This window comes from Caloenas nicobarica, chromosome 9 (assembly GCF_036013445.1).
Source record: "Caloenas nicobarica isolate bCalNic1 chromosome 9, bCalNic1.hap1, whole genome shotgun sequence".
Classification (NCBI taxonomy): domain Eukaryota; kingdom Metazoa; phylum Chordata; class Aves; order Columbiformes; family Columbidae; genus Caloenas; species Caloenas nicobarica.
In genome coordinates this window covers 14081850-14106072 of record NC_088253.1, presented here as the reverse complement: position 1 = coordinate 14106072, position 24223 = coordinate 14081850, and the positions used below count along the sequence as shown (strand labels likewise).

Genomic DNA, 24223 nt, shown 5'->3' with positions numbered 1-24223 from the left:
GCTAAATTCATCTCCTGAATACCTGATTTGCCACTATTTCAAATGCGTCTTCTATCCCTACAAAACAATATACAATCATCAGCAAAACTCCCAGCTGAGGGAAGACGTGAACTTGCAAAAAGTTGCTAAAATTTTACTGGGCTGCCCCAAATCCAGCTGCAGACCCATCCACCTCAATGCACTTCAAGCCCCTTTCTGGAAATGAACATCAGATTTTAGTTGCCATCACTGAGCCATAAGCCACTTCTGAAACCCATTATTCCCCTGACTTTTCAGTTTCTGCGGAACATCTTATAAATTCACAGCACGTTTCTGGTACGCAGCTTCTAAGGTTGACACTGACATGCAGCGCACACTTTCAACTCCAGATTAAATCGCTAAAACTTTTTGTCAGTTCTCTGCAATTCGCCCATGGAAACACTTGCATTGATTTGCCATTTTAGACATAAAACGTGGGAGTTGTTGCGTTGGGCTTTTTCTTTTAACCACAGGTGTTTGAAAACTGTGCTGAAAAAGAGTAACTTTGGGGATACTACACTATTTCTTGAAGTGCGTTGTGCTGGATACCGGAGCACTGACGAAGTTCTGACTGACAAGAGCAGGGGCCGGGGGGTTACGAACCGCAGCACCTGCGAGGTACCACCGTTATTTTGAATAAAATCACCCGCTCGGCCGCGCTGGGCCGGCACGAGCGGTTGTGCGCTGTTGTTCGGTCCCTGCTGAGCTGACATTTAAGTTCATGCACGGATCGATGGAGACAGCGACACCAGCATCGCCTCAGGAAGAGGCAGCGGCGTGTGGAGCGGGCACGACCGCACCGCCACTCGGCTCCTTCCCGCCTTCTGGGGCGAGCCGGCGCGGGGGCGCGGGGAGGGCGGCGGCGGGGCCGGTGTGCGCAGGGACAGCCCCAGCGCCCGGTGTGCGGAGCGCTGCGGCACCGAGCGCGGACGGGGCGGCCACGGCGGGGCCCGCGCTCGTCTCCGTGGCAACGGCGAGAAGGCGGCGGCGCGGCGGCGGCGTCCACCCGCCGGTCACCTGACCTGAGCCCGCCGGTCACGTGATACGGTCTCCATCGTCGCCATCTTGAAGCGGTGGCCGGAGGTGAGGAAAAAAATTTTTTTCTTCATTAAAACCCCGGTAAAAGGCCGGGCGGGCCCTGGGCGCCGCGGGGCGAGCGGGCGGCCCGGCGGCCAGCGGCAGGTAGGGCGCCAGGCGCGGCGGCGGGCGGGCGGGCGGGCCCCGGGGCGGCGCGCCGCAGCCCATGTGCGGAGCCTTCCCCGGGCCGGCCCGCACCGCGGCCGCCTTCCTGCCCTGCCTTCCACCTTACTCACCTCACCGCCTCCCCGGCGGGCCGGCTTCCCGCGGCTCGGCCGCCCGAGCGCCGGTCGGTGCTTCTCGCCCAGCCCGCGGCGCCGGGCCCGCTGCTCGAGGCCCGCGCCCGCGGCACCTGCGCGTTATAAAGCGGAGGCCGGGCGGGGAGCGGCGGCAGGTGCGGCCGGCGGGGAGCGCGGAGGGCGGGGGAGGCCCGGGGGTCCCGCAGGAGGGGGTCGCGGACCCGCGGCACACGTCCCCGAGCCGCGGTGCCCGGCGGCCGCAGTTGGCAGCGCAGCGCGGCCGCTGGTGCAGTTTCCTGCCCTCGGGAGCCGCGACGTGACCGGAGCGGCCGCTTCGCGTTCGGCTGTTGTGCAAAGCGGTGCTTGGCTTTTCCTGGCCCGGGGCAGCTCGCCCCGGCTCTGCCGGGCTGGCGGGTGGGCGGTTGACACCGGCGGCGCGGGCAGCTCCAGCGCGGAGGCGTTTTCCTGGGCTCGGATCTTCCCCTCCGGGCCCCTTTGTCATCCCAGACCCCGCATTTCAGTTACCGGCTGGGCTGTGTAAAGGGTACGTGCTGGCAGAAGCGTTTGGCAGCGTGAAGTTTTTGTGTCGTGGGAGATTGAATCATCTTTGCTCTTAGTGATAAGCGATATAGTTATTAAAATCCAGATATTTGTGTACGGCTCTTATCATCCCTCTAAAAACCAAAGTCTGCAGCAGTAAGCATCAAACTTACTCTAATCAGAGAATGACATAACACATATACACCATAGTGACACATCCGATAACTTACATCAGCTACAAGCATCTGAAATCAGTACATCTGGAGGATGTGACACAGCAGTAGTATGTGGCAGTGCATTTCTTTTATGGTCCATCTAGGATCTTTCCTCTTAGTTTCTATGGCGCTTTCAGATGAAAAAGAAGTAGGGGAAATATTTGCCTATTTAGTATTTACTTAAAAGTTTTAAAAGCACTGAGTAGCACCATGTGCTTATCATTTTCCTTAACTCATTCTCAATTTGAAAATATTTCAAGTAGACATGCTTTTGAGCACTTAATATAATGTTAAATCTGCTTTCAGGGGGAGAAGCACATTTGTTTACTTTTCATAATGGTTGTAAAACATATTACAGCTGGTATGGAACAAACAGCAAAGTTTGTATACCTAAATAGGATGGTTTTCAAATAATAACCTTAAGCTTCTTCTAAGACAATATATAATTGGAGATATGGCATGAAAGGGGCATAATTTTTCCTAGCCACGTAGTCATTCAATATACTGTGCCAGATAATAGAAATTGAAGCAGAAAATGCACATCGAGACATGTACTGTTTTATATTTAAAAAGGTAAATACTTGCATGTTTCAGTTTAATAGTAACTCTGGAAACATACATTGATTCCTGTTAATAAGACAATACTGAAGTTGAATTGAATAAGCAGGCTATTTGGTATACTCTTACGTAAAATGACACTTCTTTGTTTTAAATATATTTAATTTTTAATTTCTGTTTCCTACAGTTGATCAACTATTGCAGTGCAGTATTCATCATTTTTAATCTGCTTACATAGATCCAACTAAAGGCATAAGGTCTTAAATAGCTTAGTTTTCTAGTTATCATGTATCCAACTGCCCTATGACACTATTTATATTTTATTAATTTCTCAATTTTAATGTAGATTTTAGCCATTACCAAGTAAATATTCTTCAAACTAACACTGAAAAATAACAACATTGAAGAGAGACATCTTGTCTTTCTTAATGATGCGGAATTGACAAATATTGCTGCCTTTTCAACTTGAAATATTTTACATGAGCATATGAAGTGTGAATGCAACTCACATTGCTTATATTGATCGTTCTGATGATAACCTGAATTGTAAGTGGAATAGCAAATAAAGGTAACTTGAGTAGTTCTGCCCGTAACTTTTCTGTAGTGGGAAAGGGGCACCACGGAACCCACTCTCATATATTTGTTCATTATATTGCTGTATACTAAATCCATAAGTAGAAAAGAGTGGATTTCATGGGTCTTAAGGACCAGTTCTGGAACTTCTGGTCTGGCCTGTGTATCTTTCAAATGTCCACATGAAAGAATTCAGAACACATTTTCAAGGATGACTGAAAAAAGAAATATCTGGCATCTCTTTATGTTCTAAATGTTATATATGTTATATAAAAACACATATTGTGTATAACATACATGTGTGTATATATAGCGGAACTTGAAGAGGTTATTTTTAGACATTTTTTCAGAAGTGACTTTCACTGTAAGACTTTTTTGTCCAGCTCCTCCACCCTTCACATTTGACCACATCACAAAGTATGTTTTAATGTAAATTTATACAAATCGGTTTCTAATTTAACCTCCAACAGTACCACATAACTGCCTGTGGTTTATGGTTAGATGTGGTTAAAGGATGTGGAAGTGGAAATAGTTATTGCCTTTAGCTTTCCCTCAAAACAGAATAAATTACTCTTTATAATTTTAGTACCAATTTATTTTCCCTACAATTAAGGAATTGTAGAAAAAGCTACAATTAGTAGCGTTTCTTGAAAATGACATTTATAATAAGAAGTATGATTTGACATTTGAATAGTCTTTAATATAGTCATAGCAATAAGACTAACGCAAGTAAATACCAGAATTACTTTGTTTTCCTAACATTTCAAGGAAAACCAAACAAAACTACTTAGTTTTGTAAATCATGGTGTTGCAAATTGTCATGTGCTTTAGGAAACATCAGTATATCAGAATAAGTATGTTAGGAATACATTTTCACATCATATCATGGCTTTTAAGCATAACTATGCCAGTTACTATTGACTGGTATAGTTAAGTGTCTACCATTCAAATGTGTAGCCCTTGTGGAGAAAAAGACAATAGCTGTAACAGTGCTAATCAGCCTATACTTGAAAAATATTTATCTTGCCCAGCTTGGAGGCAGGCAGTCGTAGGCTCTCTTGTAATTATTCTATCCAGCTGTATTGAGTAGCATCTACACTAAATGTCCTCAAAATCTTTGGCTACTTATGTAGCCATACCAACAGTTTTTATAAAATTAGTGGCATTAGGCTTCCACGTTTAGTAGAGGGAGAAATCTAAATAGTACTGAGTTGTATTTTTATTATTGTGCATCTATATATTTTAATATTTTATACAAACTTTTCTCCTAGGTATTATGGAAGAAGGAAGCAGCATTGCAGTATTGATGCCAAATATTGGGGAGCAGGAAGCCGTGCTGATTTCTGAAACAGTCATTGGCCCAACACTGCAGAACACTGAAGATCAGAGAAAATGTAAAACTGATCCACTAATCCACGTTATCCAGAAACTCAGCAAAATAGTTGAAAATGAGAAGTCACAAAGATGCCTTTTAATAGGGAAAAAACGTTCCCATAGTAATGGTTCTGCACAGTCCTTTGACACAGACGATCTTTGTGAAATCCCAGCTAAAGCAATTGAGCTATCTGTTATTGCTACTAAAAAGACTGAAGAGTTACAAGCAGATTATTTTGTGACTGAATGTCTTCCACCAAGCAAAAAAAAGGTGACATGCTACCAGTGTAGTCTGTGTAAATTTCTGTCGCCTTCTCTTTTAACACTACAAGAACATATAAAACAACATGGGCAGAAAAATGAAGTTATATTAATGTGCTCAGAATGTCATTTTGCTTCTAAAAACCAAGAAGAACTTGAATCCCACTTCCAAAATTACCACGAGAATGATGGCAAAAATAGCATCCAGACAGAAGTGCAGCAATGCGTAAATGTCACAAGTTCATTTTTGCAACGGCCAGTGGAAGGAAGTGTCAAATCAGGAACCGATCAAACAGGAAATCAGGAATGTAAAGATATAACTCAGTCTAGTCATATGCCTGAGATGGGTAGGAGAAAATGGTATACTTACGAGCAGTATGGCATGTACCGGTGTTTAATTTGTCGGTACACCTGTGGTCAGCAAAGGATGTTGAAAACACATGCCTGGAAGCACGCGGGTGAGGTTGATTGCTCCTATCCTATCTTTGAGGAAGAAAATGAAACTACCAACTTGTCAGAGACGGTTGTAACTCAAACACCTCATAGCGTGGATACAGTTGTTCTTTCTTTGGAAAACAATGAACTTGATATCCATAGTGAGCCTTCTCTTCAGCTTCAGATTTGCAATTCTGAGCAACTGCCATGCAAATTGCCAGCAGGAACAAATGTCAAAGAGGAAGAGATGTTAAATCAGTCTGTAGTGCATTCTCCTGCTACAGAGGTTTTAGAGGAGACTGTATCTGATACAGAACAGGATAGTATGATAGCTGATAGCCTGCTTTCATCAGCACAGAAAATCATTAATTGTAGCCCAAATAAAAAGGGTCACGTTAATGTAATAGTAGAGCGTTTGCCAGGTGCTGAAGAAAGTGTCTTACAAAAGCCTTTCTTGATGAACACTGACATTGAAACAGAAAAAAAGTTAATCTTGGAGGAGTCCCGTGTTACCTGTGAAGAACCTGATGAAGTTTATCGTTCAGATGAAATGCAGGAAGTAATAATAGGATGGAATAATGCCGAGAAGAAAGATAATGAGTTAAGCCCTAATAAAAACGTAGCAACTGATGAAAATGCACCTCCTGTTCGAAGAAGGACAAATTCAGAGTCTCTACGGCTACACTCATTAGCTGCAGAAGCTCTTGTTACAATGCCCATCAGAGCTGCAGAACTAACAGGGTCTGGCTTCAGGACTCTGCCTGGGGAAGACGCTGTGGGTGCAGGTGCAGGGCCGGGAGAAGCTGATGGCCCGTGCGTGGCTCATTCTAAAGCCATATCCTCACTTAAGAATCCTTCAGAGGAGTTCAGTGGCTTAAACCAAAGTGAATGTGCGATAGTCGAGATACAGAAAGAAAGGCCAGAGTTATCAGAAGCACCAATTAAAATGGGTATCAGTATGTCACTGCTCACTGTCATTGAAAAACTGAAGGAGAGGACAGATCAGAATGCTTCTGATGATGACATCTTGAAAGAATTACAAGACAACGCACAATGCCAAAATGCAAATGATGCAAATATTCCTGGAAGTAACCTAGTAGAATATATACCTAATGTAGATCGACCCTACCGCTGCCGCCTCTGCCATTACAGCAGCGGTAATAAGGGGTACATAAAACAGCACCTGAGAGTCCATCGTCAGCGGCAGCCGTACCAGTGTCCTATCTGTGAACACATTGCTGACAACAGCAAGGATCTAGAGAGCCACATGATCAACCACTGCAAAACAAGAATGTATCAGTGCAAACAATGTGAAGAATTCTTTCATTATAAGGTAAAGTTCTTTCCTGTGCCTGTCAAAACCAGCTAAATATATTAAAAATATATATATTTTGCTACTGGTGATCCCTCTTTCTAACTCAATGCAGTCTAACACCCTGGCTTCATTGTCCTTACAATTGGGGATTATTGCCAGCAGCACTTTCTGAATATACAATTCAGCTATAATTATTCTGCTTTATCCACCAAAATAAACTTGCTTTCTCACATCAGTTATTTTCCTGAGAACTGTCCTATGGACGTATTAATATCATGTTGGTTTTCTGCCCACGTGTAGCAGCTACTGGAAGAAATGGAAGCATCAGAGAACTTAATAGTCAAAACTTTAGAAGAATGCTCAAATATCCCTGTTAATTGTGAGTGTATGCAAAAGAAATCGTGGCATTTGGGGGTAACATGAGACTCTTTGAAGCAGAAATTATTTTATTTTTTCTTGTGTTGTTCTGTTGGTCTGGATGTTCTGTAGAACTTAGATCTGAAAGGTTACACACCAGAGCAGAATAATGTACTTCTGCCATTTTTATAACCACTGTTTTAAGCATTTGTTCTGGTGAGGTTGTTCCTATGTATTCAGCCCAGTACTCAGGAATATAGAATAGATAACATCAGTATCTAGCTGTACAACTGAAACTCTTGAAGGCAACAGTAGTGCAAATTTTCCCATATTTACTGTTGTTCAGTCCTAGTTTGAAAAAATGTACAGGGTGGGTAGCAAAAGGCTCTCTCCTCTCTCCTCTCCACACAAGTAGAAACAGGAATAACATATTCTTAAGTCGCTAGGCAATATGAAATTTGAGTCAATTTTCACACAAGCCATCCTCTAACTTCTAATTTAATATTGCTTTCAAAGTATAATAATTCTGGAGAAAGAACTGTTTGCCACTTGTCTATGGGAATGGGCGAAGAAGGAAATTTATTTTCTAAATAAACACAAATCATATAATCCTCTCAGTTACTCTCATCAATCCTTTATGTTATTAATTAGTGTTATTTACTTTGTTTTGTTTCTAGTAAAATTGCCTGTATATAATCTGTATATATGTTAAAATATGTTTTATAATAGTTGTCATTAAAACTTGAGTAACAATGTCACAAATGATTGCAATATGTAGTGTATGTTTGTGGTGTATATTTAAACATGGGAAATTGTTTTTTCAGAGCCAACTGCGAAAGCATGAAAGAGAACAACACAGCCTTTCAGATATCTTTTCGACAGCTACACCTAACAAACTAATAGTTTCCAATGAAGCAGATGAAAGAGAAGGTACTGTTTATGTTTAGTACTTGAAATAAGAAAAAATCACTCATAACATTACTTCTGTTTGCTATACTTGTGTAAAACTGGTTTTAAGATCTCGTGCTGTAATGTTTTCATGCCTGTTCATCATGTTCTTTTTCAGTGTGCAAAACTTACCATGGTGGGTTTTGAGACACCTTACTGACATTTATTGGTAGGTAGGACATTTTTAGCCCCTGTAATTTGACCTTGTACTTCTTCTTAAGAAAAACAACTGGTACGGAGTATTACTCTGGATTTTTAAGAAAAAAAAACTTTTTCTCCTTCTTTCAGCAGCTACAGTATTTTCCAAATTGCCTACAGTAAACAAAAGAAAGCGTCTTTTAAACTCATTGTGGTCATGTAGGTTGCTGTCAGCATATACATACAATACCATCCATTCTATGTGTAGAAATTCCTGTATAATTATGGTAATGTCCAAAATGAGTCACTTGGTTTAGCTCTAGAGAGGCAAACAAAGTATTTTAAAAATGCAACCTGTATTTGTGACGGTTGCCAGGGTAACAGTAGGTATTCATTTTCTAAATGTTTGTTTAACTGTGTATCTGCTTATAATTTAATAGTGTTTGTTTTAAAAACAACAACAAAACCTAAACCCTTGAAGTGTTCAGTTAGCGAAATAGGGGAAAAATAGCCAAATTTTGAAGTTTAGGAGAAAATGTGGTCTTAAAATCCTTTGAGTATCCTGGAGGCCCGATATTTATTATTGCAACTTGAATGGATCCTCTTCTCTGGTGAGTTAAAGTTCCTGAAAATATTTACAGCATTTATCTTTTGAAGGCAACACTGCAGTTATTAGTATTTTACAATTTTAGAGCACTGGGGAAAAATGCTGTTAATTTTATCACCTCTGGAAAACTGTTCACAGAATCACAGCAGCTGTTGGCTGAAGTATTTCCATTTTGTGCGCATTGCTCTTTTCTGCCCTGGCTGTGGTCTCTTGTTGGTTTAGATAGCAAAATGTGCACTATAATAATACTTAGATTGCAGTTGGAATTTCTGGCTTCTGTTCTCACCTCTACAGCTGATCACAGTGAATGTAATCATTGAAATTGATGCAACTACTTGTGAAAAAGGGTTCTAACCAGCATGAGCCAGGCTGGACACCTTGAAGCATTAATGATTTGTCCAAATCAACATGGTATATGTCAGAATGAAGTGAGATCCTTAACTCTTCACTCCTGTCAGCTCATGCTGTCTCTTTTTCTGGCTTTCAGTATACAAGTTAGAAATGTGAAAGTTAATTACTTCATCACTTTCAGGTAAAATGACCCTTCCTAACTCCTTTTTGCTCCCGTCATCGCCGAAGGCATTTCAGTTCAGGACACTGATCTGTAGTGCTATGAAATGCCTGAGACCGAAGCCTGAGATACCCGTCTGAGGTTGAGGGGACAGAAGACAGGCTGGGGAGAGCCTGATGGTAGTGGGAATGGTCCCTGTTAAGTAGGTTTGGCTTCGTTTTCTTTCAAAAGTAATAGCATGAATGTTTTAATGGAAGTGATAGGAAATAAAATATTGTTAGTTTAGCTGGTTACAAACATCTGTGACCATAGCTCTTAGAATGGTTTGTTTTTAAACCAAGATTTTTAAAAATGTCATGATACAGGAATAACTAACTTGCAACGTTTGAAACATGTCAGGTTTTGGGGAATACTGTACCTTTTGAGCTAACACCCTGTTTAAGTGACTGAAAATCAAGATGCCTATCTGCTTTTGAAACCAGTATATTTTAGTAAGGTGGTTTTAGAGTTTATATCCTCATCTTGTAATGTGACTTCCGTGAAAGAGGAGCCTCTGTTCAAGCAAACTGACTGCTTTCAATTTAATTACTTTAGATATTTTTAAAGTATTTTTTGCTCATTATTATCTTATAAAAGTGCTACAGCCATGCACTTTAATTGATTGTTTACCCCACATGAAATTTAGCAATGTGGCTTGAATGCAAACAGTTCTCCTTTTAAACTTTTATTAACTCATACTGTGGAATGCTTAAATTATTTCAGAATCAATTTATAATCAAATTGCAATACCACTGCAGTACAGCAATCTCTTGTCAAACAGATGTCATCCCTATAAAGCGACACAAAACAAAGAAGTTTATGGCATAGCATCTGTTTATGTGAAAGATGCCTGAGCTGGAACAGTTTCATTTCTTGTTTATGAAATAGTTAGTCCTAAAAGTCTCTTTATTCATCATGGTTGTACAATAAATTAAAAGGGTGCATTATGACACTGGATGTGATCAGATTGTAAATGTCTAATAATGAAGGAATAGGGTAATCAGCAGCATTACAGGAGCACCTGTTACTGCGCTAGAACAAAGATCTGTCATTTCCATGTTCACTTTAAAGAGAACTGGTCTCCTTCATCCAGAAAGCAAAAAAGCCCCCAAACCCAGAAGATAGAAGCTGTCGGAGGGGGCGGGGGACACAACTGCTATTTCACTACAGCCAGAGAGTATGTGATTTATTATAATTTATGTGCATTTTGTTGAAGGAATAAATATAAAGTAGTGACTGGTATAAGTAGTTGCTCCTACGTGTGTGCTACTGAGTGGTTAGACACTTATAACTATGCAATAGATAATACGTTTGCATAATGCTTTAAAAATCTCATTAGATACTGTTTGTTTTAAGCTGCCTGCCCAATAAAATACCAAAATCGTAACAGAAAATATATTTGGAAGCAGTTTAGTCTAAAGCTGCAGAATTTAAGATGGAAAACCCATTCGGGTAGAGGATGCAATAGCTCAACCTTCACACAACCCTTCTTCTCCTATAGATCTGCAGCCCAGTGTCTTCGTATTCATTTGAGGTCTTCTGCATAAATGTACATACTTAAAAGAATCATTGTAGAAATATAAATTCCAAAGTCTCCAAGCATATAATTAAGATTTTGATAATTTACGTTAAAGAAAAAAAAACACTAAAGGAAAAACTCTGATATATTCTGCTTTAAAGTTGACTCGCAAAGAGTGCGTGGTATATATTACTTCCATATTATTTTTATAAGAATGCTACAAAAGCGAGCACTCTGTCATGTTTTAAAGTAAAAAATATGAAATATTTTTCCTGCTATCTTGGTACACACAGATTTATTCAAATTCTATTTGACTGTCTTTGTATTCAGATTGCTATTTTATATGACATATTGTGTATTCTTCAGAATAACCCTCTAGGATTATCAGCCCTACCTAATTACTTTGCATCTTGAACCAGAAGTGCTGGATTTTGGAGTGAAAGTTTAATTAGTGGTCATCGTCTCTTACTGTTTAAGTTAGCTGTGTGACTGTATCCCTCAGAAGAGTAGATCTAAAACTTTTTTTTTTTTTTTTACTTAATTCAGTGCCCACCTGTGGGGGTGAAAAAAAATCCAAAGTGAAAAGTTGAACTTCCATTTTGGATGACTCATGCTACTGGTTTATTCTGCAATGTCTCTTTAGAAGAGTTTTACCATAAAGATTGTTAATCGTTGCTTTGATAATGAAAAGATTCAGTCCGGATTATTGGAATCCAGCATAATCAAGAGGAAACTCCAGAACAAAATTATCTTTACAAAATCTGTTCAGTATTTTGGACTCAGGAGATGGAACATCTGTTTTCAAGATAAACTCTACAGGTCCTCCTGTATTCAAACTGTTTGTCTCATTCCTCCCTTCTTTAGCTAAAAATTCAGGAAGTGATAAAGGAGGGGGGTTCACTCAGTTTTTCTTACTCCAAACTGGAAAGAGGTTCACGGTATTTGGACCTAAGCAGAGATGTGTCTGCTTTCCATCTTTTTGGACAGTCACTTTTTTCAAATTTCAGGCTCGTCTGTCTTTTCGAACTGTGCAAGGTGAACTGTGGCAAACCCTCCTCTCACTTTGACATGGACCATCAGTGCCCTTGACAAGCCTTTCACAGAATTCTTCAGGATTCAGAATTTCCATTTGGGACATCAGAACTTATACTTTTTAGGGAGGGGAGTTATTTTTGGTTTTGGGAGGAGCTGGGAGGCCTGGGAAGCAGATCACCTGCTGATATTATTAGAGTTCCTAAGGCACTATCTACTAAAAACCATGCAGCTAATTCAACTTTTTCTGTCCCACCTACGATCTTCTGGTAGATCCTACTAGTAGTAAACCCCTTCAAACACAAACGAATTATTTGTGCTGGAGATGTGCCTCATATGAGCATGAGTTTCTGAAGTCTGTTCTTGCAAGATTTGAGCTTGACTTTGTCTCCCACACTTTATTTATTGAATTGTATATTTATTTTGGTTTGGAGATGTACTTTAGTAGCGATCTTTAGCCACCACAGAAATTCTATGAGGATCTCTATCAGAGTTTCTTCAAAGCCCATTTACATAACTGAGAGTAATGGCTTGACTGTTCAGCCAGCTAATAAGAATTTGGTGTAAAGATAAAATGAATTTGAGCACCTTACTTGTACTTAGGGAAAAAAAAAAGTACAATTACATAGGCTAGTGAAGAGGTTAGATGCAGAAAGAAAACCCTTCGATTTTAGTTTGATGTTTCTTTTGGCAGTAGCGCTGATTTAAACAGCTGCAACCTGGGTGTTCCTTCGTGTTTCTGCCATTCTCGCATTTGGGGAGTGCATGAAGGCTGCATGGTAGGCTGGAATGGGAAAATGACCTACATAAAAAATACCATCCCTCTTCCCAAATGTTAACATTTTAACCCAAAGCAGTTTCATTATTCAATGAGGGAGCAGGAATAGGGCTGTTCAAGTCTAGACACTTAGATCTCAAAAATATTCAAACTGTGCACTTGCGGGCACACATTTTCTGATGTTAAATTAGTCATTAGCCTTTGTCTCTGCAACCATTAATTTTTCAAGATTCTCTTTCATTCTGGAAAGGAAAAAAAATGATTTTTGTTACAATTGCTTTTTAGTAATTTGGAGAAGTTCCAAATTATTTCTTAACGTGTCTGGTCAGTATCTATTTTTTTAATCATCTCAGGTCTTTCCAAAGGTGTGAGCATATGTGGATGATAAAGAGGCTTTAGATGCTTCGGGAGGCCTTTTGCTTTTCTATGTTTGCCAGTTGGAAACTTGTCCTTTCTCAATGCCCATCTTTTCCTTTGATTTGATTCAGGGGTTCAGCAGTTTCCACATTTTATGACCGTTTGCTGTGACACAGGATTTTAACCCAACTGTAGGAAGAAGGGAAGTGTCCGCATAGAGAGAAATAATGTGCTTTCCTAAAGTTTTAATAATTCCAGTAAATGGTAGGGTGAATACAGACCAGCATGGTAAATAAACTATACTTGTAGTATCCCTATATCCATTGCCAGTTTGCTCCAGATACTTTAAAAGTATTAAATATTTATAGATATTTAAAAGTATTACTATAAAATGTTAATTCATGTTTCATAATTCAATTGTGCTGAAATTATCATCTGAGAACTTCTTACAATGCCGAATGCAACTCTCTAAAATAATGGATTTTGTTCCATATAGGAAATAAGACTTCCGTTCAGAAACTGTATAGATGTGATGTATGTGACTATACCAGCACAACTTACGTTGGTGTACGAAATCACAGACGAATTCATAACTCGGATAAGCCATATAGGTAAGTGTCTCAGTTATTACTGGCTAATGCCACATGTTTGGTTTACTTGTTTTAACTAAAAGGGTTACTTAATTGCTCATAGAATTTTGAAGACATTGTTAAAGAATTTCAATTACCTAATTTTACTGCAAATTTGAAGGAGCCACCCTTGCTGGTTGACTCAAACTATGTAATTAAGATTTGCTAACTTTTCCTGGATGCATCTTTAGCCAGAGCAGTCTACTGCTTGTCTTCAGTTTGAAGCATTCAGTTGTAGAAAGAGAAATAATTACATTGTAATATTGAACTTTGACCAATAATATATTTCTTTAAATCCTTGCACACCTAAGTTCATTTTGGATTTGCTTTATTGCAAAGTGTTCTCCATTGTCATATTGTTTCCTTGCACATTGGCTTCTACAGAGTGTGGCAAAATTCTCCCCTTTGTGTTGTCACCAGTCCCGTCATCTTTTTCAGACATTTCAAATGGTATTAACACTCTCACCTAGGATCAGATTTTATAACTTTTCTACACAGATGTTATATTGATTTATATAGAAACTTTGATATCTAAAATCACATGTAATACTATAGCTCAGGTCCCTGGCAGAAAAATAAATCATGCATTTGTCTATTGAATTTGCAGGAATTTTTACAGCAACCAATCTATGCTCATTCAGTGTGGATCTTTGTCCCTCTCTAGTGGCTAGAAAATAGACCTGAGTTAATGGAATTTTTTAGCTAATATATGTCTACCTTTTTAATACGAATTCTCGAAACTCAACACCTTAAATTGCTGAGTTCCCTTTTCAATAAACAAACCAAGGCGACATGTTGTATTTTGATTTATGCATTATAATGATATCCCATAACACTGGCAAAAATTTGCAAGACATTTGCTCAGAGCGCAAACGTGGAATACAAGTATATTTTTCTCCTCAGAATCTTCCCTAATGTTGTTATTTGTTATTTAGTGGGGTTGGAACAGCAGATACTATAGAGTGTCTTGTATATGGTGGTTTTCTGAATTGGTATTATCCAGCCTGTTTGATTTGGGAACCCTTGAAAATTCTCCACTGGTGATACAGACTGATGAATTCTAAATTTAAGCCTGCTGATCTGGCTTGCTTTTCTTCTTATTTTTTCATAAACCCTGTAGACATATCTGCAGACCTGGTACGATATTTAAACCACAGCCAAAAACCATAAAGATCCAGTATTTATAGTATTTCTCCTTCTGAAACACGTATTCCTCAAGCCTTTCATAGTATGAGATAGCAACCTGCTATATTGCTGCCCGTTTTGAAACTGTAAACATTTTTGTTGTTGTTGTTTGACAAAAAATGCTGGAAATTAAACTGTAGAGCCTCCAGTTATGCATTTTTGCAGATTCAATACCTTCTGGATTCTAATACTGCACAGTTAAGTCCTTTCAAAAATAAAGGAAGTAATCTCAAGTATCCTGCAGTCTCCAACTGTTTCACACTATAGACCAGACTTAGTAAATACTGGACATTTTACCATTTCAAAAAAAAAAGAAGCAACTAAAGTCCTAATAAAGACACAGAGTTTTAGCAGAGCTTGATGGCTTTTGTTTCAAAATGTTTTATATAGGAAGCTTGTGTGATATAGGTATTTATGTGTAGCATAGTATTTTGTCTAATACTTTGAGCTCTAAGTCCAGGGATCTAAATCTAGATCCAGACTGTTTTATGTATTGTTTGTATACAAAAGTATTGTGACAGAAGTAAAAAATAAAATTTTAGACGGCATGGTGTGACACACTTGTCTTAGGACACTTGAATCTAAATGTCTTGATCCTGTCCCTGACTTCTATTTCAGGTATAATGGTCTGAAACTTCGACATTTTATTACTAAATAGTGAGTTTGGCTTTTAAAATGCATTAAGTAGAACACATCTTCTTGAGGAACAAGACTCACTTCTAAGTACACCGTGTCCCCTATAGCTCTTATGGTCACATTCTGCCCTTGCAAAACAGCCAAGAAATCTGCATCAGGGCTGCACCCATTCAGTCGCATCCACAGCTCCCTTATGTTTTGTGATGCTCACCAGCTTCAGTAGAGGTGCACAGGACAGATGTCAGGAAGGAACATAGTCCATATGCCTCATGATTCTTGCTCAAAGATGAAGGCTTTTTTGGGCTGCAAAAGATTCTCAAGGCCAAAAATTTCATCACTTGGACTTCTGTAAATATTGACAGTCTTCAACTGCAGTCTTTCCAAAAGTTACCTTTACTTTCTCTTAGGTTTTTATTTCTGGAATAGTATTAGCAGTTGTCAGATTAGTTTACTTCTTGTTGTCTCTTTAGATGTCGAGTATGCGACTTCGCCACCACAAATATGAATAGCTTGAAATGCCATATGAGGCGCCACCCCCAGGAGCATCAGGCAGTGCAGCTAATGGAACAGTACAAGTATGTAACAGTTCTAATTTAGCAAAAAGCTGTGGTAACAGCCATTTTGTTATGTTAAGATAGAAAGCAGAGTTCAGATTCTATTCTTTTCCCTCCTAGATTAATTCTTTGTTTCAGTGACTTTTTTTGTTTTGAGAGAGAGAAAGAAATTTGATGTGGCATCCCCAGGTGATGCTTGTGCTAGCACGTTAAACATAGCCATGACCTGCCGCTGGTACAGTATTCAGCTTTTTCTTTCCAGAACGGGGTGGTTGCATATCTACTGTCTATTGCAAGTAGTTTCTGGATCGTGTTAATTACCAAAACTTGTCTGGAATTGTTAGGGAGAATGCATGTGCCAAAATCATGCCAGGGAGACTTCTAACATTTAACATTGTAGATTGTTAAATTCCAGTACCCAGGAACGTTCTCTGGCTTTGTTTAATATTCTAGTCTAGGCACAGCCTTTTGTATATACATGTTAGTGAGAATCCAGATTGGCATCACACTGCCCTAGTTAAGAATTGGTATGAATAGCCATTATGTTTAAGTGAGTTGTGTCCTTTATAGTCTGTCCATAAATATGTGGGTTTTATACATATACGTGTGTGTGTATATATATATGAGAAAGTTGGCACAAATATGTGCAATTGTTTGCTACTAATTTGCAACAAAAAATAGAAGCTGGGGAAGGAAAGAAAATCAGGAATATACTGAACTTTTCTTAGTGGAAGATTTTAAAGGCAATAGGAAGAATCCAAATAAAGCGCATTCACATATAGGTTTCTTCTCAATAAAATCTGCTTCTACAACTTCAGAGTCTTTCCACTGCATTTTTCCCCCAAACGTTCCTAGTAGCACTAAGTTCTATTTGCTCTTCTGTCATACTTCATACAGTATTGCTGAGTGCTCTTAGGATTACTGAAAACCTCCACACTTTGGTCCTTGTGTCCCCAAAGAAATAGCCCATCAAAAGCTGCAAGATAATTGTTTCCTCAGTAGATCAGTTTAGAATGCACTTGAACAGTAAAGTTTAATCATTCAACATAGGTCAACCAGTAGGGCAAATCATGCTATAGAATTGAAAAGATTCTACTACTAAACTCAATGGTAAAATAATTTTGTTTCTCTGGGAATGCCTTGCATATACTGTAACTATACATTAACTGTATGATTGTAAGTGTAGCACATCAGGCTAAAAGCTGTTGAGTTTTTGCGTCTAAAGCAGTCACCAGCATTTGGCTCATTATATTATTCTCAGCAAAGTAAATCTGATTAGTAAATCACCTGAGTAAACCAGTGTACTTCAAAAAACCAGACTGCAATTAAAAGGGGACAAAAACCAAACACTGACCTGTTACTTCATTCACTGTGTTACCAACCCACTGACCAAGTGGTGTTGGTGGTGCAGAAAAATCATGTGTATAGTAAGACTAGTGGAATACATGTGCAAATAGAATGGAATTAAGATTACTTATTGATCTTTGTATTATGTAAAAGAAAATAATTTTGGCCTAATTTTATCTGTTAATTAACTGTAAGGTCTGCTTTACCTTATTTTTAATGATGGCATTGTTTTGTAACAGCCTTACTAGAAGTATTAAGATTCTCAACCTGAAAGTGAACTTGCCTATATTTGAAAGCATCCGCTTTCTTTACTAGGCTTCAAATTAGAAGGAAAAAATAGGACAGTACATTCCAAATCAAATAATAGAGAAAAGTGAGTTAGGAGGACATGCCTGTTGTTCCTCAGCAGGACAGAATTAGCTTGCTACATAAGCAAGGTAATGTACCATGCCTTCACCTAACTTGTGAGATTTTTGCTATTCTCCACCATCTTCTACTGAGCAGAAATAGTTTCCTGTATATGATTATTTGCAAGGCATTTAAGGACTACGTCCTACTGCCATTAAGGGAAATGGTAAAACCTTACTGAACTGTAGTGTGTAACACTGTTTTATGTAGGCCTTCTTGTGTTTCCAGCTATAATTCTGAAAAATTTAAAAAGAACTTAGTAGTATCACAGTCATTTTAACAGACTCAGTGTAACATATCAGGATCACATTGCTTGAGCAGAAAACATCTTACTCGCATTGAGGAATGAGATAGACTGAGATGCATTCCTAGCTATAATTTATTAGAACAGGTCACCTCAGATTTCTAGAAAAATTTGATCCTGGTCTTTTCCACGTGATTTGAGAAACTGAAGACTTCCAAAGTAGCAGTTCGGTAAGCAAAGTAGTTTCCTTGTCCAAAAGACAAGGAGCTACGACGCCGTCACCATGAGTACTGTTCTGCTCTGGAGTGATGTCATGCAGTGTCACTCATCTCCTTCATGCTGAGATGACTAATTTATCGTCTTAGAAAACACTTGTCAAAAAACTCCTTTGTTGTATGTTCATGTATGAAAAAAGTCCTATGGGATTTGATCAGTCTTGAGTTGTGTCCGTAAATATACACTATATCTCTGTGTAAATAGGATTTATTCTTCAAGGTCCTTTCCAACTTCAACAACTCTGTGATCCTTAAATAAACCAATACATGCTACACCAGGAAAGGCTTTTTTCGTTCAATTAAAATTATCAGTGCTAATTACAGAGCTCCTGCTTGGTTCAGAGCAATGGCAAAGAGAGCTCACTCCCTGCCTGCCAGATACCACGCTGATGGACTCCATGTTCCTGCAGCCATCAGAACTATTGCATTTTTGCAGTATTAAAACAATTTTACAGGCCAAACAGATAAGATTTTAATTCATTTAAGAAGTCAGAAAAAAGCAAACTTAAAAATTCTCAGGCCCTGAAAATAGTCATACAATTCAGATTGAAACTTTGCAAACTAACTTGACCGAGTAACAAAACTGAAAAGGGGAACCAGGAAGAGAATTGACGTGTATCTCTGTTTACTCAGCCTTTTGGAAAAACTAATCAATTACTAAACTAGTAAAATTTAACTTCGAAATGTTTCTCTTTTTTCCTTCTCCACTTTTTTTTCCCTAGATGTTCTCTCTGTGGATATGTATGTAGCCATCCTCCATCCCTGAAGTCCCACATGTGGAAACATGCAAGTGACCAAAATTATAACTATGAACAAGTGAACAAGGCTATTAATGATGCAATTTCGCAAAGCAGCAGGTATGTCTGATTTACTTTCAAGCCCTATCATCTAGAAATTTCAAAGGACCCAACTCTGATCCAAAATAAAGTTCCTGTCAAAAGCAACAACTGTACCTTTTGATATTTTTTTCGGTTTTTATTATTATTTCAGGTTTCAAGGACAGCTTCCTGACAAAACCTTATTAGAAAAAACAGATGAAAGTACAGTACTAGGAAGTTCAGACAACTTGGTGTCTTTTACAGAGTCTATTAACGAGACTACGAATGAAATTTCAGGTTCTGATGAAAATGAAAAACCTAACGTGATGAATACCTCATGCAGTTTAGATAAGAACTCCGCTCTACCCCATCCTGGCACAGAATACTGTGTTCTTCTCTTCTGCTGCTGCATTTGTGGTTTTGAGTCTACCAACAAAGAAAATCTGCTGGATCATATGAAAGAACATGAGGGTGAAATCATAAACATCATCCTAAATAAGGACCACAGCACAACTCAGAGCATAAACTAGGTGAAGCAGTAAGTTAATGAGAGGGTTTCCTAGAGTAAATATTTTCTTTCTTTGCTAATTTTTGCCTGAGAAACTTGCTAAAGAGAAGAATTGCAAGCAAAACTTGATTTCCCATCCTGAGTCCTTCTTTCAGTAGGAGTACAATATTTTAACCAGGGACTGATGAATCATTTAAGAGATAAATATAAGAAATGGGGAATAGAACGATCCATTTTAACCTGTTATTTCTCTATATGGTGCCAAGAACGTAGGATTGTTGGGTCATCTTTTCTATTGTCAGGTACTAGTCAGTAACAATGCATTAGTACAGTACGTTAAAACCCAAAGGTATGAAAGCTTTGTATCAATTGAAAAGCTTTTGCTTCCTCCCTCTGTTGTTTTCCAAGTATTTCAGCAAAGAACTTTTCACCCTCTTTTTTGAAACTGGCAACAGACCAGATACAAATTTTACAGTGTGATCTCATAAAGTCCGCTGCCAGGATTCTGGCAAGCAGGGAGAGGAGTGTGGGTGAGGGCACGGGTGCGCTCGCATGCACACACAGGCATTTCGTTTTTCCCAGTCTGTTTTTAAGGCCTTACAAACTCCGAGTCGTCCTTCAACAAAGACCGCTATCCTTTCTAGCGATTTAGAGCAGCGGGAGCTGAGGACCCTAGAAGCATTTCGCTAATAACTATTTGTCTGATTGGATCCTTACTAAAAAATTGCTATCTTTTAAATTGATAATGTGTAAAAAATCCTTTATAATAATGACCTGCTGTTTCTTAATGGTTTGCTTGACGCATTCAGCAGAACTATTAAAAAAAAAAAAAAAGCTTGTCTTATGTCACTTTTAATTTGTGGTGATTACTTTGCATTACGTATGAGCGATGTTTTTAATAAGAACAAGATATTAACAATAATTGCCATAAAGAGATGTAGATTAAACCCATGTAGATTCCTAAAGATGTAGGTGAGCACAAAGTGGGATTTTGAGAAATGCCTACACGCTTTGGAGTTCTTGGAAATCCCACTGGCTGTCTAAATTTCCCATTTGTCTGTCAGAGCTGTAACTGTAGAAATAATTCAGTGAAAGATAGAGTAACCTTCCTGTAGAAAATCATATTAAAAACAAGCCAAAAAAAAGCAAAGAATATTTTAAGCAAAAACTATATCCAGTCACTTTTAGAATAAATTTTATTAGTGCATATAATATGGATTCATAAAGGGAATTAGGGATTACTTTGTTTTTCAAAGAAACACATAGAAATCTCTCCCTTTTAAAGCCTTTAGCTGCTAAAACTACAGTGCTTTTTTTTGGGTTGGTTGATTTTTTTTTAAAGTTACAGCAGTTTGGAGTAGAAGATTTTCATTTATTTATCTGTTTGGGATATTATTGTACCTGGCAACTTTGTTTAGGTTATTTATAAAGTGGGCTATTTAAATTGTTTCAAATACATGCATCAATCAAGTGAAGTAGTTGCACGTCCAAAGAAGCCCCTTAGCAGCCAGATTTAAACTTTCTGGTTTGGTCATGTATTTTTGCTTTTAATGAAGCATGCCTGGTTCCTGACATGGGGATGCAGTTACCTGATTTTTAGTAGCTCATTACTTAAAAAACGACTTACTCTTAGAAAAATAGTATTTTGTGGTTACTTCCTGTTTATACATTTCTGCTCGCAGAAATAAACTACAACTGTAAATCTAAGAAGGTGGCATATGTAGTGTACAGTCTATCGCGCTATCACTGACTAGAAAAACACAACAAGTCTTGGTACAAATTTAGGAAACAGCATAAAACCTGAAGGCCATGGTAAAGGCACTAAGATTACAAGTACATTTGATGATTTTTTTTTTTCAAGTAATATCCTCAATTTGACTTGTTTTTTGGGGTTAAATATCTATTATTTTGATTATAGATGAGAGAGCAGAAAGTACGCATTTTGCTATAAAAATTCGTCAGGATAGAATGTCAAAGCATTTTTGTTTCAGGTATTTGAGTTGTTTTAAATACATATGTGAAATAAGTAGACATTATTTTCAGTTATTTTTCATATCCCTACAGATGGATTTTACATTTGAAAAACATGGTTTATTTACATTATATCAAATTCAGTTAGAGATAGTAAACTTTTAATGGGATATTCACACTGTCTTATCTTACCTTCAATATAGAATTTGTGTGAAAATAGTACATTATCTGGAATATATCTTAAGTTTCTGCTTTAGAGATCCCATTTGTTGAAAAAATTAAAGGTAAAAAAGACATCTGTAGTAATGCTAAACTACCCATCAGTATTCACAGAAACAATATTTTGCCACATAGTTAGTTATTTTTGTGTAAAGGGATAATTATTTTAAAGTTGCTCAGCTAGTGAAAGATAAAAAGGTAAAAAACTTGCATTCTTAAGCTAAGAAGGAGATGGCAGAGAACCAAGACATAAAAAGCAAGTAATCTTGAATCGAAATTGACAATTTTGGTGTATGCGCAAGCCTCACTTGCAGCATTAAGTACAATGCACCAGGACCCGTTGTAATGGGATTCCTAAGCAGGATGTGTCTATTCACAGTTCTTTGCCATCCTGTTACTTTTTTTATTTTTTATCATGTGCTCCTATAAAATAATAGAAAGCTAGTTGCCACTAAAAACCATTATCGATCCTAACAAATGCCAACAAATAATTCTTCCCCATATGCACAGCGATTTTTTTTTACTGTCTCCATGGTGCTTGCCATGAGTTACCCACTCACAGTTCCCATGGACTTCATCAGCAGTTCTGCATGTGAAGTAATTACAGACTTAATTTTTCTGAAAGCAAAATTATTCCTCAGGTTATTTGCTTTAGAAAGTGTATGGTTGGCTTGGTTGCATGTTATGTAAGGGGGTTTTTAAGCACATTTCAAAGTCACCAATGCTGTGGTCTTCCCCTTTCTTGAAGCTTTAAAATATTTTCAGATCTTACATCACAGAACTATCAGATGATCAGCTACTCCCTTCCTGTTTGTTTAAATTATATTTTATTCTGTGATATGAACTGTAACTTGCAGCTTTGTTTTAAATGCCTGTACTTCTACTAAAGAGAAAACTTCCTTCATACTAGACTATACTGTTAAATAGGTGCATATTTCATCTTTCCAATTTATGCTTGGCCTGGAAAAATAGAGCGGGATTCAGTCAGTTATTGTATTTTCCTCTTTCAGAAGCACTTATTTAATCATTTTTAAAAGTGTACAGTTGGTGCTCAAAGTAACATTTGTTAAGATATATTTAATAGAAATTTACATTTGCATTTGATATTCATGGACATGGGTACATGTATTTTTTTAAGAAAAGGTATTGTAACACTATGGCACTGCTTTTATAGCCAAAGTGTAAAAAACTTAGAAAACTGACATGTAAAGACTGCAGTTAGTTCTGATACTGTATCTTATTAAATAGGACGACTTTCGTTTTATAAAATTATCCAGCACATTAAGCTGCATGCCTTAAGCTCTCTCTAGGATTGTGTTCCTGATAGACGACTGTTTGGAACTATGAAGCAAAGTCTGTAGTACTACTTCAACTACCTTCTGAAATACTGTACAACGTTAGAATAATTTATTTTGCTTTACAGGAGTTTGTCACGTATTGACTTTAATATTGTATTTTGGTAATAAACTTTTTTTGTTAAACACTTTAGTCACTTTTATTTGACCTGTATGAAATATGAATATGGAAAATTCAAACACTGTACCAGTGTTTAGAGAGATGGTAATCTGTTTAAATTGAAAAGCATTTGAAATATTTTACTGCCATTTCTCACTCGTGTGTCACATTATTATAGTTTTAATACTGCTAATACAAGTTTTATAAAAGTAACCGTAGTAATGAAATATGAGACTATTAAGTAAAAATACTTGTAAGCCCGCATGCAGTTATGATGGGACAAAGCTGAAGGACAGAACTGCACTTTCAAAATTCATAATGAAGCTAGTGGGAGTTTTTTCCTGAATTTAAATGGAGTGAAAGCCTTAGGCAGCTTTTTTCAGGTGATTGACTCTTGCTTATCCGTCACATAAGCTAAAATATATCTTGCAACCTAATTTTAAACATACAGCATATCTCTTGGCCTTGCTGGAGCTTTTATCCCCATCTTTATCAGGAGAGAAAAAAAAAACAACACACACCCAAAACCAAAACAAACAAACCCACAAAACACCCCAAACAAACAAACAAACACACACAACACAAAACCCACACCAAAACACAAAAGTCTAACTCAGTTGCTCTTGCTGGCCAAGGAGAGAAAAGAGAAAGTACCACCAGAGTACCCATTGTTAGTATTTTCATGGCTTAATCTTTACATAAACAGACTATCATATTTCATTTTGTTGTTACTATTATGGTCCTGGGCCAAATATGTTGAAGTAAAAAAAGCTTGAACTACAAATGGGTTTAGATGCAATGCTACAGAATGCTGTGTTGTGCAGCTTTTTTCCCAGGTTTTGCATTAGAGAAAATGTGAAAAAAGTCTCTGTAGTGGGATGTGCCATGCAGATATCATCCTTTTCACTGGCCTAAAACACCTTGCTCACTTCAGCTTAATAAAGAGCCTCATCAGAAGTTACCTTCCCCCCATAAATAACCTGGTCATGTGTGACCCGACTGGCATCCCAAGACACGTTATCTGCTGTGCAGCACAGGTCTGGTCAGACACCGTCCCCCTCGCTGGTGCTGCCCCCCCAGAGC

The 24223-nt window shown here is 38.1% G+C and overlaps 1 protein-coding gene across 4 annotated transcripts; it reads left to right on the top strand.

The window, feature by feature from the left end:
• The first annotated feature begins 1062 nt into the window (after positions 1-1062).
• ZNF507 (zinc finger protein 507) lies at positions 1063-23166 on the top strand. Of its 4 annotated transcripts, none has more exons than XM_065641204.1 (7): positions 1063-1101; positions 4492-6623; positions 7787-7892; positions 13388-13502; positions 15812-15916; positions 18892-19026; positions 19160-23166. In XM_065641204.1, exons 2-7 carry the CDS (start codon positions 4497-4499, stop codon positions 19515-19517), a joined length of 2946 nt encoding a protein of 981 aa, XP_065497276.1. In that variant the 5' UTR covers positions 1063-1101; positions 4492-4496; the 3' UTR covers positions 19518-23166. The 4 variants fall into 4 exon arrangements, with proteins under 4 accessions (XP_065497276.1, XP_065497279.1, XP_065497278.1 ...); XM_065641206.1 differs by lacking the exon at positions 1063-1101 and adding an exon at positions 1123-1200; XM_065641205.1 differs by lacking the exon at positions 1063-1101 and adding an exon at positions 1813-1878.
• The last annotated feature ends 1057 nt before the right edge of the window (positions 23167-24223 follow it).

What these genes read in the sequence shown, in the direction of transcription:
- ZNF507 (XM_065641204.1), top strand. Translation starts at nt 4,497, where the DNA reads ATGGAAGAAGGAAGCAGCATTGCAGTATTGATGCCAAATATTGGGGAG. An exon ending in AACTCGGATAAGCCATATAG is followed by an intron (nt 13,503 to 15,811) that starts GTAAGTGTCTCA and finishes TTGTCTCTTTAG; the next exon opens with ATGTCGAGTATGCGACTTCG. An exon ending in CAGCTAATGGAACAGTACAA is followed by an intron (nt 15,917 to 18,891) that starts GTATGTAACAGT and finishes TTTTTTCCCTAG; the next exon opens with ATGTTCTCTCTGTGGATATG.